Source organism: Dreissena polymorpha, chromosome 3, assembly GCF_020536995.1.
Source record: "Dreissena polymorpha isolate Duluth1 chromosome 3, UMN_Dpol_1.0, whole genome shotgun sequence".
NCBI lineage: Eukaryota > Metazoa > Mollusca > Bivalvia > Myida > Dreissenidae > Dreissena > Dreissena polymorpha.
Genome location: NC_068357.1, coordinates 147,740,447 through 147,758,775, shown reverse-complemented (window position 1 = coordinate 147,758,775; position 18,329 = coordinate 147,740,447). Strand labels below are relative to the sequence as shown.

General features: G+C 35.8%; 1 protein-coding gene across 1 annotated transcript in view; it reads right to left on the bottom strand.

The window, feature by feature from the left end:
• Window positions 1-4,576: 4,576 nt before the first annotated feature.
• The window catches only part of LOC127871915 (uncharacterized), a 46,105-nt gene continuing 32,352 nt past the window's right edge, over window positions 4,577-18,329 (bottom strand). The window contains exon 10 of the mRNA XM_052415199.1: window positions 4,577-5,923. Coding sequence (XP_052271159.1) covers window positions 5,810-5,923 — 114 coding nt within the window. The 3' untranslated portion in view covers window positions 4,577-5,809. The remainder of the gene's footprint in view (window positions 5,924-18,329) is intronic.

The following is an 18,329-nucleotide window of genomic DNA, read 5'->3' as shown; positions in this document are numbered from 1 at the left end:
CATCCCAGCTATACCAAACTTGGTCAGATGTTGTATCTAGATGATGTCTAGGTCAAATTCGAATATGGGTCATGCCGGGTCAGGTAAAAAACTGGTCACGGGGACACTTAGTGCATTTTAAACATTAAGCATGGTGTATGCTCTCTAATTAAAGTAGTTTTCATCCGAGCTTCACCAAACTTGGTCAGATGCTGTATCTAGATGATGTCTAGGCCAAGTTCAAACATGGGTCATGGCAGGTCAAAACTAGGTCACGGGGTCACTTAGTGTGTTTTAAACATTGAGCATGGTGTCCGCTCTCTAATTCAAGTTTTTTCATCCGATCTTCACCAAACTTGGTCAGATGTTATATCTACATGTAGATGATGTCTAGGTCAAGTTCGAATATGGGTCATGCCAGGTCAAAAACTAGGCCACGGGGTCACTCAGTGCGTTTCAAACATTGAGCATGGTGTCCCCTATCTAATTCAAGTAGTTTTCATCTGAGCTTCACTAAACTTGATCAGAAGTTGTATCTAGATGATGTCTAGGCCAAGTTCAAACATGGGTCATGGTAGGTCAAAAACAAGAGCACCGCATAACGGGTGCCACGCTCGGCTGCGAAAGCTGGTCAGATTTTTTTTTAAAGGTCACAGTGACCTTAACCTTTGACCTAGTGACCCAAAATGGGTGTGGCGTGTAGAACTCATCAAGGTGCATCTACATATGAAGTTTCAAAGTTGTAGGTGGAAGCACTTTGATTTTAGAGCCAATGTTAAGGTTTTAGCATGAAGGCGGACGACGAGCAGGCTATGACAGTACCACGGGTTTTCTCTGAAAACAGCCTCGCTAACTAGGTCACGGGGTCACTTAGTGTGTTTTGAACATAGAGCATGGTGTCCGCTCTCTAATTTAACTAGTTTTCATCAGATCTTCAACAAACTTGGTCAGAAGTTGTATCTAGATGATGTATAGGTCAAATTTGAATATGGGTCATGCTGGGTCAAAAACAAGGTCACATTGTCACATTTCAAACATTCAGCATGTTGTCCGCTCTCTAATTCAAGTAGTTATCATCCAATATCTTCACCAAACTTGGTCAGAAGTTGTATCTAGATGATCTCTACGCCAAGTTTGAACGTGGGCCATGCAGGGCCAAAAACTAGGCCACGGGGTCATTTAGTGTGTTTTTAAACACTCAGCATGGTGTCTGCTCTCTTATTAAAGTAGTTTTTTATCAGATCTTCACCAAACTTGGTCAGAAGTTTCATCTAGATGATTTTAAGGCCAAGTTCCAACATGGGCCATACCAGATAAAAAAACTAGGTCATGGGGTCACTTAGTATGTTTTACACATTCAGCATGGTGTCTGTTCTCTTATTCAAGTAGTTTTCATCCGATCTTCACCACACTTGGTCAGACGTTGTAGATGATGTGTAGGTCAAGTTCAAACATGGGCCATGCCGGGTCAAAAATAGGTCACGGGGTCACTTAGCGGGATTTAATCATTGAGCATGGTGTCTGCTGTTTTTTGTGAAGACAACATGCAAAATATTCTGTGTTAATTCGGCATGTGGGGGTATTCGTCAAGTCTGTGACAAAGCTCTAGTTATTCTTAATCTAGAGCTGGCTTGCAAGAAAATATTGTAGTCATATACTTTTTTGTCAAATACTCATATTTAGTTTTGATCTCAATTTATTTTAACCAAAGCCACATTTACAATATTTACAACAACTTTAAAAGTGTTGGATTGGTATGTGTTTTTAACTTGTTTTTTGTCAGTTGCTGGTCTTCTTGTTTGCTTCTATTTTACAATGTAAGAAAGCGTTTAATTATTCCAATAGTAAAACTGTCCTTAAAAGGCATGTTCATGCAATATGGTTATAGAAACTTGATGAAAAACGTATTCTAGCCCTTGTCATTAAATTATTGCATCAATATTAAAACAGGAAACCGTCGGAGACGGGTGATGCTCCCCAAAGTTTTTTTTCACAATATTGCACTATATATTCAGATAAAAGGAAGCACAGTAGTTGGGGGGTTATATAAAATTTCAAATAGCCATAACTCTGTGAAAAACCATCCAACCAGAACGCACTGAAAACATGCACATCTCCTTTTGGTTGTGAAGCTTCCCATAAAGTTTCATTGAATTCTGGTCATTAGTTGCTGAGAAATAGCTCAGACAAGAATTGCACTATATGTACAGTTAATGGAAAATTTCAAAGGGCCATAACTCTGTGAAAAATCATCTGACCAGAACCCGCTGATAATATGCACATCTCTTCTTGGTAGTGAAGCTTCCCATAAAGTTTCATTGAATTCAGGTCATTAGTTGCTGAGAAAAAGCCCGGACAAGAATTGCAACAAATATGTACAGTTAATGGAAGATTTCAAAGGGCCATAACTCTAAGAAAAATCAACCGACCAGAACCTGCTGATAATATGCACATCTCCTCTTGGTAGTGAAGCTTCCCATAAAGTTTCATTGAATTCCGGTCATTAGTTGCTGAGTTATAGCCCGGACAAAAATTGTGCACGTACGGACACACAGACGGACGGACAGACGAAGCGGCGACTTTATGCTCCCCCAAAATTGTTTGGGGGAGCATAACAATAGGTTAATTTTTTTATGTTTCTATTGAGTATTTCTTTGAAAAAAGTTACTGAAATACATAACAGGATGTAAACTTTTCAGCACACCCTGATATAGATTAAATCAACACTCCCTTGCCTATGTATAAGTACCAGTATTTCATGAATACTAAAATATAACACAGACTTGACGGTGAATCATGGATATAATTATAAGCTTTCTGAGAATGAGCTCAATTGCTAGATACAAAACATTAAATATGGGTTCATATTTGCATGATTTTGAAAAGCTGAAAGGAATAGAGGTTAGAGGGATTGGAAACTGTATTTCACAACAATTACAGTGTCTATTTTTAAACCCATATAATTACCAATGAGGAGGTAATGGTAACCCAAACTTATTGCATGGTGTAAAAATAAGTGTGATACATTATTCCTTTGTGAATGACCAATGCATAACACTTCTTTCATAACTATTTGTCAGGTTCAGTATCAAGTTTTGGTTAACATTATCACAGTACATTTGGTATGGGAATCAAAACAAAGTTGCAAAATAAAGATTATGACCAATTTCATTTTGTAAAAAAGTTAAGTTGAATTATACAACTTTCAAATTGCTTGTTTGTGGGTTAAAAATGAAAATAAGAATATATAAAATAGAAACATCTACTGACTGAGCTTAACGACTGGGTTATTGTTCAAATCACAAGATATGAACATAGTACTCTGAGTCTTGTTTATTGTATTCATTGTATTATTATGTACACAATTCAAATACAGGACTTTTTCATTGTGCAAAATTATAAATCACTTTGTAGGAATGTCCTTACAACCATTATCTATAGAAAAATAATCACCATAAATCTGTTCGTTAATGTTTATGACATTAAAAGTGTAAACAATCTTTTGTTAATGGTTATCCGATTAGTAAAATAATAAATCATCATAAGCTTTTAATATTGACTTTCCTATCGTAGAGATACTTAAAATACATATGGGCTGTGCCTTGTGAAAAAGGGGTTTAATGCTTGTGCGTTAAGTGTTGCCCCAGAGAAGCACATGCTAATCAGAGACGACACTTTTCGCTAAAACTGGATTTTTGCTAAGAAGAGAATTTCTTGAAATGAAAAATATCATTAAAGCGGAAAATGTCGTCCCTGATAAGCCTGTGCGGACTGCTCATGCTAATCTGGGACGACACTTTACGCACATGCATTAAACCCCCTTTTTCACAGAGCATGGCTCATATTATGATAGTGTAGACAAAATAATCATTAATAATTTTACTTCAGGATTTTCAAAAGCATCATACAACATCAGCAATTTACAATTCACATCCATATGTAAACATACAAAATACATATTACACAAATAACCATTACATTTAGCTCTGATATTCCAGAAAAATCTCCATGAGCAACCATTTACATTGAAAATCCTACTTCTGCACCTATAATAAGATATATACAGCAAAAATCATGATTTTTTTGTGCATTAAGCACCAGAATTTGAGCAATAAGTGTTCATCAACCATTCCCTTAGACTTAATAATAATATGTCATATATAACAATTAATTATTTCTTAGTAAGCCATCAACAGGTCTTCATCAGCCTTTTACACAGACTTCATCAAATTCATATGAGCCTTGTTCTGGGAAAAAAGGGCTTAATATGTGTGTCTGTAAAGTGTTGTCAAGATTAGCCTGTGCAGTTTGCATAGTCTTACTAGGGACAACACTTTCTGCCTAAATTGATAAGTGTCAACACTTTCTGCCTATATTTGATTAGGGACAACACTTTCTGCCTAAATTGATAAGTGTCAACACTTTCTGCCTATATTTGATTAGGGACAACACTTTCTGCCTATATTTGATTAGGGACAACACTTTCTGCCTAAATTGATTAGTGTCAACACTTTCTGCCTATATTTGATTAGGGACAACACTTTCTGCCTATATTTGATTAGGGACAACACTTTCTGCCTATATTGATTAGGGACAACACTTTCTGCCTTTATTGGATTAGGGACAACACTTTCTGCCTATATTGGATAAGGGACAACACTTTCTGCCTATATTGGATTAGGGACAACACTTTCTGCCTATATTGGATTAGGGACAATACTTTCTGCCTATATTGGATAAGGGTCAACACTTTCTGCCTGTATTGATTAGGGAAAACACTTTCTGCCTAAATTGATTAGGGTCAACACTTTCTGCCTAAATTGATTAGGGACAACACTTTCTGCCTAAATTGATTAGGGACAACACTTTCTGCCTAAATTGATTAGGGTCAACAGTTTCTGCCTAAATTGATTTGGGACAACACTTTCTGCCTAAATTGATTAGGGTCAACACTTTCTGCCTAAATTGATTAGGGACAACACTTTCTGCCTAAATTGGATTAGGGACAACACTTTCTGCCTAAATTGGATTAGGGACAACACTTTCTGCCTATATTGGATTAGGGACAACACTTTCTGCCTAAATTGATTATGGTCAACACTTTCAGCCTATATAGATTAGGGTCAACACTTTCTGCCTATATTGGATTTTTGTTTAGAAGAAAGTTCCTTTTTAAACAAGAGCATCGCAAAGCGGGTGCCAACGCTCTGCTGCCGGTGCAGTTTTGAATAAATTAAAGCTTGTCAGAACAATATTAGAGGTCACAGTGACCTTGACCTTTGACCTAGTGACCCAAATATGGGTGTGGCGTGTAGAACTCGTCAAGGTGCAGCTACATATGAAGTTTCAATGTTGTAGGTGGAAGCACTTCGATTTTGGAGTCACTGTTAAGGTTTTAGCACGATGCGGACAGTGGAAAGACACGACAAGCTGGCTTTCGGACAATACCTCAGGTTTTCTCCAAAAACAGCCAAGCTAAAAATACAAAAACCAAAAGTTGTGTACCTGATAAGCTTGTGAAGTTGACATTTTACGCACATGCAATAAGCCCATTTCTCCAATAACATGGCTTGAATAATTTATTGAGTCGAAGCACCAGTAATCCAGTTTAAGGTCTTAACATTTCACAGTGACATGACCTTCAAACAGCATGAGCAGGTATTGTAAATATGGCAAACACAAACATGAGCGAGAGAAAGAGTACTCCATTAAAGGTCTTCATCACCATTTGACAATGTCCCCTAAATTACAGTAATGACATGAAGCACGCACAAGCATAACTCATTATTCCTTAACTGGTCTTCATCAATATTTGACATTGTCCGCCCCATTACGGTTCCCGCCCTGTTGATTTCTCGTCCTCCGACTTTGTCTCGTTCCATTGTTCCTTGTAAAGGATCTGTTTAAACATGGAGCCCTCAAACTCTGGCATGTTGGTCAAAGCCTGCAATGTCAACACACAATTTAATTTCATCAACTATACAACATTGTCACAAATGTAACAAATACCCATGCACTGCTTTGTCAGTTTGTCAAGGGAACATAACTCAGGAATGTGAGGATGACGAAAGAGTGGTCTTACAAATTTACAATTCATGGTGAGGCCAAATATGAAGAGTTAATTTAATTACATGAGAAATTGAGTAACATTCCAGTCATGCTGAACATTATTCTTAAATTCGTATGATGAGTGATGAAGTATTGAAAAGCTGTGTACAATGAACAAATTTGACCTTTGACCCCTTGCAGTGATATGCACATGTTCACCCTATAGGTATGCTGAATATAAAGTTTTATCAAATGAAGATCATCAGTTCTTAAGATTTCGTGTCGCAACAAGTAAGTTCCAGATGGACACAAAATACACATACAAAGATACTGAAGTGACTTATTCATTAATAAACATTATGACCTTTTTATTCCACTAACAGAATAATTTAGGAAGAGTTTTTTTCTTATCAATTTAAACTTTCTTTACTTTTTACCTGTAGGTAGCTATATGTTTGTTTGGTCAGACAATAGATATGACGTTAAAAACAAGAGCTGTTTGTAAAATATGCATGCCCCCCATATGGGCTGTCAGTTGTAGTGGCAGCCATTGTGTGAATATGTTTTTTTGTCACTGTGACCTAGACCTTTGACCTAGTGACCTGAAAATCAATAGGGGTCATCTGCCAGTCATGATCAATGTACCTATGAAGTTTCATGATCCTACGCCTAATTATTCTTGACGTTATCATCAGAAAACCATTTTACTGTTTTGAGTCACTGTGACCTTGACCTTTGACCTGAAAATTAATAGGCGTCATCTGCCAGTCGTGATCAATGTACCTATGAAGTTTCATGATCCTAGGCGTAAGCATTCTTGAGTTATCATCCAGAAACCATTTTGCTATTTCGAGTCACTGTGACCTTGACCTTTGACCTATTGACCTGAAAATCAATAGGGGTCATCTGCCAGTCATTATCAATGTACCTATGAAGTTTCATGATCCTAGGCGTAAGCATTCTTGAGTTATCATCCTGAAACCTCTTTACTGTTTCGAGTCACTGCAACCTTGACCTTTGAACAAGTGACCTGAAAATCAATAGGGGTCATCTGCTAGTCATGATCAATGTACCTATGAAGTTTCATGATCCTAGGCGTAAGCATTCTTGAGTTATTATCCGAAAACCATTTTACTGCTTCGAGTCACTGTGACCTTGACCTAGTGACCTGAAAATCAAAAGGGATCATTTGCCAGTCATGATCAATGTACCTTTGAAGTTTTATGATCCTAGGCGTTGGCATTCTTGAGTTATCATCCGGAAACCATTTTACTATTTCGAGTCACTGTGACCTTGACCTTTGACCTAGTGACCCGAAAATCACCAGGGGTCATCTTCCAGTCATGATCAATATACCTATGAAGTTTCATGATCCTAGGCCTAAGCATTCTTGAGTTATCAGCCGGAAACCATTTTACTATTTCAAGTCACTGTGACCTTGACCTTTGACCTTGTGACCTAAAAATCAATATGGGTCATCTGCCAGTCATGATCAATGTACGTATGAATTTTCATGATCCTAGGCCTAAGCGTTCTTAAGTTATTATCAAGAAACCATCTGGTGGACGGACTGAAGGACCGACAGACATGTGCATAACAATATACCCCCTCTTCTTTGAAGGGGGGCATAATAAGCAAAAAATTAATCATCTACCTAGTCAACTAAACCCATGAAAATTGGAGTTCAGACAATAAAAATATTGGCCTTCCTAGACTATGGTATGTTTTAAGATTTTAAAAACCATTATTTACAGCATAAAAACACATTACTGGAAAATACTATTAAATCATCAAGATTAAGTTAGTGTCAATGGATGAAATGGTTAAGACATAACTTGAATTCCAATTTATTTATTTCCTATTTAATAAATTTAAATAAGATTGATAATAATACAACAAGATAAAGCCTTTCTTTAATAACAATAACATGTACCCGAAATACATTTGTGTTAAACTTTTGTGTTTATCTTGATAACCCACTTAAAAGACAGCAGTACAGGTAATGATGTGTCAGCTATATCAACTACTCATGCAGCTCTCATGAATCATTTGAACTAGATTTAATCTGATACACATCAGTACATGCAGACTTGACAGGCTTATGGCTTTAAGGATTGTTGTTTACATTGTTGTAACCTATTATTATTGATGACGCATAAAAATATGTGGGACATGGGGAATATATGAGAAATGCATGAGTTGATTAAAAATTAGATAGATCGAAAGAATAAAGGCTACTTTTCAGACCCTCTGAAAAAAACCCATTTCACATGAAATGTGATGTCATTAGTATATTTCTTATGATAGTTATTTAAAGAAGATCCTTTGATGTACACACTTTGAATTATGACATGTATTGCTGAGTGAATACAGGGAAAGGAGATGAGAAGTGAGAAAGTAATCATTTCATGCTGGTCAAATGTAACAATGTCAATGTATTTTAGCCGTACTCTGTGAAAAGGGGTTTAATGCATGTGCGTAAAGTGTCGTTCCAGATTAGCAGGGACGACACTTTCCGCTTAAAATGGATTTTTGCTAAAAAGATACTTTCTTTAAACAAAAAATATCATAAAAGCAGAAAGTTTTGTGCCTGATTAGCCTGTGCAGGCTGAACAGGCTTATCTGGCACCACATGCATTTAACCCCCTTTTCATAATGCACCCATTTATTTTTTAAGGTTTCCCCATTGTAATCACTTTTTGAATCCATAAACCAACCACATTCTTCTTGCCTTATTTTGATTTTTGGTTAATAGACCATATTCAAGACAGCAGTAAATAAGATATTACAGTTTTAAACGACTTAACTGTGATTACATTAGCTTAAATCAAAGCTCTGAAGGCACTGAAATTGTTCCCTGTTGTCGTCCTTGGTAAGCTTGTGCGCATTGCACAGGCTAATCAAAGTGCACAGGCTAATCTTATTTGACATGCATTAAACCCCGTTTTCCCTGAAAGCAATATGTACAAATTTCAATGATAAACACTAGACTAGCCAATGTGGTCTTACAAGCTGGTAAATACACTCACTGAGTAGTAGAGCAGATGCTCCTAAGCATTCTTATCTGCAGTGCAGACAGGCAGCAGTAATTGTTCCTAGCATAGTGGGTTACATACGGTTCTTAGCGTAGCTAAGGCTTCTAGGCACATACTGATATGCAAAACATGGTTTGTAAATTTAGTCGGCCGCTAATACGACCAACTAAAAACAGATGCTTACTTGCTGAATGAACCAAAGGTATTCCCTTCAAATATTTACATTTAATATGGTATGTGATGTTGAAAGGATTTTACAAGAGTAGCCGCTTTAGTCTTAACTTCACATAAATCTGAAACGCTTAAAAAAACAATTAACACTGCTCTAACACCATATGAAGTTTCAAGGTAATGGTTAAAGGGGCCTTTCACGTTTTGGTAAATTGACAAAATTTAAAAAAGTTGTTTCAGATTCCAAATTTTTGATTTAGTTAAGATATTTGTGAGGAAACATTAATACTGAACATTTACCATGTTCTAATATAGCCATTATATGCATATTTAAACGATTTAAAAACTTAAAAATTATAAAGCGTTGCAACTCGAAACGATTGAATAATTTGGAGAGTTCTGTTGTTGTCGTTATAGTTTGTGAAACTACGAAGATTGCTTATATATAGTATAAAATACATTCGTAATTGTATGCGGAAGGATGGTCAAGAGGTCTAAGACGTTATACTCCAGGACTCCAGGGATCAGTTGTTCGAGCCCTGTTGATGGTTCCTTTTTTTTCTTGTTAAATTTAAATTGATTTTTTACTGGTGCTTTTGAAAGCAAATGTTAACATTTATCAATATGAAGCATTTAATGACAAACTTCAAAACATGCCAAAATCTGTGAAAAGGCCCCTTTAACCCTCAATGTAAAACTTGTCTTTAAAATAATTAGATTAAGATCACTGTTTACATATTGCAAAAAATGTTTATTACTATCCTTGTAAGACAAAGTGAATATTTAATGAATTGTAAGCAAGATAATCACAATTACATTTCGCATATTTACATTATATTTAAAATGTAATTTTTGACTGACTAAATGAGACTTAAGATATCAGTATTATCTTGAGAAACCTAAATAACTTTTGAGGATAGAGTGAATTCCATGGTTCAGGACAATACGTACATCACAGGGTATAGAAGATTTGAACGGAGTCATGCAAAAATAGATCTTATGCCATATGCATCCAAAGTAGCTCAAGCCCAGCCTGCGCACAGTCTCGCCGGAAGCTTCTCTCTCAGCTTATAAGACCATGAAACCTTGCATGACTTTAGCTCCTGATCTGACTGCGGTATTGCCCAGGCTGGGGTGGGGATGCACTAGCAGTACATGGCTTAAGACCCATTTTTGCATGCAGCGGCTTATATGCAATAGACAAGTAAGCAACTGTGAAATTATAATAACATAGTGAAGTTCATGTAAATGTAACCTTCTTTAGCAAATTTTTCCATGCACTGATTGTCACTTAATCCTTGGGATCAAGGGACATGTTAACAGTTGTAGCTTCAGTTAGTTGACTCATCATGTAAACAAAATATAGACTTTAACATGGAGTGCAGGATTTCCATACCCTTATTAAATTTCTTGTCCAATCTAACCGACCCGGTACACACTGTTAGTATTTTAGGAATAGGAATTTTCATTGTAATGAAAAGGTGAAACACACCTAACATGTATTTGCCTCGCAAATAAGGATAGCTAAATATATAAGTTCCAGTCAAAGGCAGGGTAATTGTTTACAGAAATTCACTTTCAATTCACTTGCATTTTTGCACGTTTTAACATATGTCCCTGGGAAGGACGTTTTTTTGCATGACTGAGTACCCGTCTGTAGATCTGCCGTGGAATCATATGGAATTCTATGGAAATCGTTAGATGGAATTCCGTGGAGTATTGGCACTAACTTTCCATCCGATTCCATGCAATCAATGGAAAAGTGAATAAAAAACAGAAGGGGGACTTGATATGGGATGGAATTCCATAAAATGCCGTGGAATTCCATAGAATTCCGTGGCATTCCATATAATGCCGTGGAATTCCATAGAATGCCGTGGAATTCCATAGAATGCCGTGGATTTCCATAGAACGCCGTGGAATTCCATAGAACGCCGTGGAATTCCATGGAATGCCGTGGAATTCCATAGAATGCCGTGGAATTCCATAGAATGCCGTGGAATTCCGTGAAAAGCTATGGAATTTAATAAAAAGCTGGAATAAAATAGAAAAAAAAACAGATAATAGATCAAAGGCATTTTATTGATTTTGAAAAACAAATGTGAATGTAACTAAAGGTTTCATCATAGAAGTTAAACAAGAACAAGATCTGGCATCAATCATTAACCACACACATGCAGTCACAGTACATATTCATAAATGAGTGGTTTTACATTTTCATTAAGTACCAACTCTCTTAACCACAGGCATGCATGCACACATTCAACAAGAAATATCTTTAAAAAAGATATACGGCGTAAATAGTTTAATGAATGAGATCAAGGATAGCGAATGTCTTTTTCTGTGCAGTTCTTAGCTGCATCACACGCAGTACGGGATGTTACTGGGAGTTTTCGCGGCTTATTTTACATTATAACATATTGCTGGTCATAAACCTATAGATACAAAACAGAAAACCAAAAGAAGAATGGAAGTGAAATTTAAACATATGAGTCAATCGGCCACACGAGAAGTATCCGTATTTATAGGCGCGTTCTTCGAACAAACCTGTTTTAGTGGTTTGTCGGGCATTGCTATTTGATTCGATTATTAACAGTATCAATTATCATCGTGCTAATGCTTAAAGTGATATTATGGGCATTTTGCACTGTTGAATTGAGCTGAAAAGAATTAACAGGTCAAAATAGTTAGTTAAAATGTGGTTACTGATTAATTATCTGCAACTCACCTTGCTACCAGTTGTTTATAAAAATATATTTTATATTCGATATTCTTACGTGACCCACCCAGTCCTGTAAGCTGAAATGATCCGTAAAACAATTTCGTGTCTTTGTGTCGTATGAACAAATCTGCACTAAAACTAAATTTAGGTTCAACTCGTAAACGCATGATCAGTTGTCAAACGAAAGTACGGTTGATATTCAAATGCATTATTTTTCTCTTTCTGGTATATTGTTTTAGTATGATGATGCTGCATTAATAAATATAAGTGTATATGAAGTAGAAACATCAAAAATAATCAACGGTTGCGATAGACACCTATAAACTGTTACATGCTCATAATATCACTTTAGTACATTAAGCAATATGGACGAATAATTATTGTTAAATTTATCAACAATAATATTTATCATTGTATTGTTGAAAACACATTAAGAATCTATTATTTACATACCATAATTATATTGCTGAATATCTTCATTTAACATATTTCTGGTCTAAAGAAAATTCCAGGTCACCTAGTTCACGGATAGCGTCTTTATTATATAACGATTATTTTACTGGCCGCCAACTCCGGTGATGACCTGAATATAAACTCTGAATGTCCGCGATTTGACCCGATATACCTCGCGGGTTGAAATGCAATGCTTTAAAGTGAGGCCTCGCTTCCATTGCTCTTTATACTTTTACATGTTAACATGTTGACAGGAATAAGGAAGTAAGTACTAAATATGAGAACATAGCCTTTTAAGTATAAACGCTCTTGCGCTGGTAATACTCTGAAAATAAAAGGTGTACGCACAAACTGTATTGATGTCGAGAATTGAGTGTAAAACTGTTCTATCTATTAAGCCTTTTCATTCGAGATAAAATTGTTTCATACAGTAAAACAGTGTTACAAAGACGCGGATATGTTTCCAATGTTCTGGTGGTATACTCAAATCAGCCAATGGAATAAATGAAGTGTATTCATTCGTACCTAGCCGCGGGAAATTTTATTGGAATTTTATTGGACACTTACAAAGGTCAGGCTAAGGTGAAAAGCTGGCTTAATACAGCTTACGCCGAAAAACACATCCATAAACATGCAGCCATATACAGGTGAGAAAAGAAAAACTTATTAAAGGCACAATATAAAACATAGAAGTAGAATTTTACATTTGTCTTATGACAAGTATACTTCCTTTCTCACATATGTTCATAAACACACACAATTACATGCACACACACATCACGCACAATTGTTCTAGAGTTTTTTCTCATAAATTTTAACGTTCAACAACTGTTCCTTATTAATTCTAGAACACTTTCAGTATGATAACAGAAGTTCAGTTCTAGTTGATGTGTTCCAGTACAATTCTAGAAAAGTTCCGAAGGTTAACTTCAAATATTTAAGTCTGAAACCAACTTTCTAGAAAACAAATTCCCATGCAGACAGCCAGTATTCAAGTACTGAGCATAGTTAATAATAATACATAACAAATTAACAACTGTTGTAAATTTGTTATTTATTATACTATGCTCTGTACTGTTGAACACGGACTTAATTCAATTATCCAAGTTTCAAATTCCTAAATTAAAAAACAACAACAAATAAATTAAGACAAAAAACAAACACAAAATACAATTCACAAAAAAAATAACTGGTCTTTTTTATACAAGAAGTAACCAAAATAAAACATGTCACCAGCCACAGACTGCCAGGCTTAACACAGAGGTTAGTTTTTAAAAATGTTTGTCCAAGTCTTCCACTGCCATTTTCCTTTTCTTCTGAGAATATTGAACACCAGTCACTGCCTCCGGGTCCTTTTTGGTATGAGGTACATTGTATACTGCTCACATGTGCTCTACAGAATAAAAAATCATAAAAATGTCTAAAGCAAAGAGTTATTTACATTCAAACTATAACAAGAGATTGCAAAGCAATATGGTCCCCTACATTTGTACCTGTTAAACTTCACTATTTTAAGTTTGTTAAATATATTTGTTGCCATAGCAACCAGAATTCTTGCATTATAAACAACATGAAATGACGTGCAAAATGTCCTTATTGTCATCTGTTCATGTTTCAAGTTTCATGAAAAAATACTTAGAACTTTAAAAGTTATCCCAGGATCCAGAAAAGTGTAACTGACTTAGACCAATATATTGAATTCCAAAAAGACAAAATACTTTCAGGTGGTTAACATTAAATAACTTATCTAGCCCAGGGCATGACAATATTTACCATGAATTTGTGGCCCTGTAAGTCCTCTAGGTAAATGCGCTTAAAGAGCCGCTTTGCTGTTGGATTATTTCCCTGCCAAACTCTGCAGTATCTTCCATCAACTGGTCAATGGTAATTAAAGCACATAATGAAAATGTATAGGGAACGTAATTCATGAATTGTTTTAAATATTAAGTTGTTAAATGGTCTTTAGAAAGAGAACTAAAAACGAAGTGAATACATCGCAAAGCACTAAGCATAACTTAATTTGTTGGTATGATAAGTACAAATTTATTATTGCTAGAATTAGAATGATGTGTTATTCTATTGGTATGAAAATGCACACTCAGATACCTAAAAACCAATTCCATTGGTTTAATTTTTTATTTACAAGCAAATACGTTGAATTGATATCCCCCGCCAACATGCTTCTGGACACATAAGTATTATATTTGACACTCAAACAAGCATTTTTTAAAGATACAAACGGCCATAACCCCGTTTTTAACAGATGGTGTACAATTCCATTTGGCGTGCATCATCCTCTTATCCATATATATACTTGAACTAGGTTTCAATGAAATCCGCCAAAGCACTTCCAGGATATGGCCTTGCACACACAAAAAGCATTTTTTCAAGATACAAAGGGCCATAACTCTGTTATTAACTAATGGTGTACAATGCCATTTGGCATGCATCATCCTCTTATCCATATACATACTCATACCAAGTTTCAGTGAAATCTGCCAAAGCACTTCCAAGATATGGCTACGGACGGATGGAAAGACGGACAGACGGAAGGATGGAAGGACGGACAGACAACGCCAAAACAATATCCCTCCGCCTATGGCGGGGGATAATAATAAACATTAACACCATTAATGAGCATTGAGTGCTCAACATGCACAGTAAAAAACTTCCTTAGCCTGCAGTTCCATAACCTTGCATGATAAAATTCCGATACTACATTCAACGTTATTAATTTCTCCACATAGGTCTTATTACTTCCTTTTTCAACCTGCAAACTCCACTAAGTGAAACTTTGGGTGACAGCTGCTTTTAAACTAATATTTGCCATACTAAAACCTCATATATCACATAAAAAGGTCTACAATAATGTCATAAGAAGATTAAATTTAAAGGAATATTTAGAAATAATAAAAATCACAAACCTTCAGTTGTTCTATTCCTAGACAGACTGCTCAAACACTGTGTGCATCACTCTTTAGCAATAGTTCATGTCACTTTCCAAATGATATAAATACATAAGTATTTTAAGAAAGTGTTTTTAATGGAAAAACTAATGAACTCTTCTGTTTGTTAAATGTCTTAACTTTATTTTAACAAGTTAAACCAGTACATTGTCCACCATGTTTCATGTTTCAATCTAACAGGTAAACTTTCTGTATTTGAATTCAGCCAATTAGAAAAGGCTGTTATATCTTATAACCAATAGATTTGCAGCAAACATACCCAACATCTGATGTACAACACATGCTTGGCTTATCAGATAGATTGTTATTTGACAACCTGGACTGGCTGAGTTTGATATTGAGAAAAAACAGTGTGTATACCACTTGGACAGGGTTAAGGAATTTAAACTTGTAGAAATTGCTTTGAAAGTAACAACTACTCCTACCTCTGCAGAACTACTACTTTAATTACTACAGCATCAACAACACCAACAACAGCAACAGTAACAGCAGCAACAACAACAGCAGCAACAGCAGCAGCAACAACTGCTACTACAGCAACAACTGCTACTACTGCTACTTCTATTGCTACTACTATTGCTACAGAAACTGTTAATGCTACTACTTCTACTACTACTACTACCACCACAACCTCTACTGATATAAAAAACACTACTGCTACTAGTCATCAATTACTACAACAACAACACCTACTACAACAACAACAACTACTACTACTAATACAGCTACTACATCTACAACAACAACTACTACTACTGCTGCTGCTGCTGTTGCTACTATGAAGTCTATTTGGCTATTTGTAAGTGTAAGGTGTTCTATATGTGTTCTTATTCCCCATAAGAACTTTTGTAGAACTTACTGGTTCTTAAAGCATTCTAGATGTGTTCTAGAACTACATTTTAAAACATTTTTAGAAATTTTTGACCATATTTTGTCCTTGAAATGTTCTTAAAAGGTTCTTGAAATTATTGGAACCGTTTCAGTCCTAAGCCATTTTCCACAAATGTTCTGGATTTATTCTAAAAAAACTGTTTTGGAACAATTCCAGAACATAAGTTTTAGAACACAAATATGGAACAGTTCCAGAACTGTTCCAATTTCTAGAACAAATTTATAATTATCTTTATTGCATTTTCTTTTAAATACAAAATACATGATGCAAATAAATTCATACATGTATTAAACTACAAATACATTTCCGACAACCAGCGAAAATTTTCTAAGTTATTTTCCATTGATTTCCATCCAAGAAAATGTATAAGTTATTTTCCATAACGATTTCCGTTGAAAAAAATGGCTAAGTCCAACTTTCCATGGTGTTTTCCATACATTCCGTGGAAATGCATGGAATTCTAGTCGAGATTCCGTGGAATTCCATAACAGCTTCAGATGGAAAATTGGCAAGTGGATGGAATTCCATCAAATTCCATGGATTTCCATCGATTTCCGTAGAATTCCATAATATTTTCTATGGAATTCCATAGAAAAGTGCTAATGACTATGGCAGATCTACAAACGGGCATGACGCAATAAAACATTGCTTGGTATCTTATTGCATTCAATCTGAATATAAACTCACTCATCATTGGTTGTTACAATTAAATCTTAACAGTGCCCCATGAAACTGCAGTCCCATAAAGCACTGTACACTTTACACTTCTGAAAATTGGTGTATATTTGTGTTAAATGAAATTCATAGCACATTTATTGTTATAATTGGTAAGAATTTGTTTATTCAATTGATATGCAGAAAAGCTGTATGTATACAGTTATTGATACACGGAAGGGTTTATATGCATGTATTGGCAAATGACTATTCACAACTAGAGCTTTGTCACAGACGTGACGAATACCCCCACATGACGCATTGACACATAATATTTTGCATGTCGTCTTCACAAAAAACAGCGGACACCATGCTCAATTTTTAAAATGCACTAAGTGACCCCTTGACCTAGTTTTTGACCCAGAAAGGCCCATGTTCTAATTTGGTCTTAAGATCATCTCCATAAAACTTCTGATGAAGTTTGGTGAAGATCAAATGTAATCTACTTGAATTAGAGAGCGGACACCATGCTGAATGTTAAAAAACGCACTAAGTAACCCCGTGACCTAGTTTTAGTCCCAGAATGGCCTATGTTCATACTTGTCCTAGAGATCATTTAGATAAAACTTGTGACCAAGTTTGGTGAGGATTGGATGAAAACTTCTTGAATTAGAGAGCGGACAACATGGCGAGGTTAAAAAGGCACTAAGATACCCCGTGACCTGGTTTGGCCCGGCATGACCCATATTCAAACTTGACCTAGACATCATCTAGATACAACTTCTGACAAAGTTTGGTAAATGATTGGATGAAAACTACTTGAATTAGACAGCGGACAACATTGTGATGTTTAAAACGCACTAAGTGACCCCGTGACCTTGTTTTACACCCGGCATGACCCATATTCAAACTTGCCCTAGACATTATCAAGATACAACTTCTGACCAATTTTGGTGAAGATTGGATAAAAACTACTTGAATTAGAGAGTGGACAACATGGTGAGGTTTAAAACACACTAAATGACCCCGTGACCTAGTTTTTGACCCGGCATGGCCCATGTTCCAACTTGACCTACACATCATCTAGTTACAACTTCTGACCAAGTTTGGTGAAGATCGGATAAATACTACTTGAATTAGAGAGCAGACAACATGCTGAATGTTTAAAACGCACTAAGTGACCCCGTGACCTAGTTTTTGACCCGGCAAGGCCCATGTTCGAACTTTACCTTAAGATCATCTAGAAACAACTTCTGACCAAGTTTGGTGAAGATAGGATGAAAACTACTTGAATTAGAGAGCGGACAACATTGTGATGTTTAAAACGCACTAAGTGACCCCGTGACCTTGTTTTTGACCCGGCATGACCCATATTCAAACTTGCTCTAGATATTATCAAGATACAACTT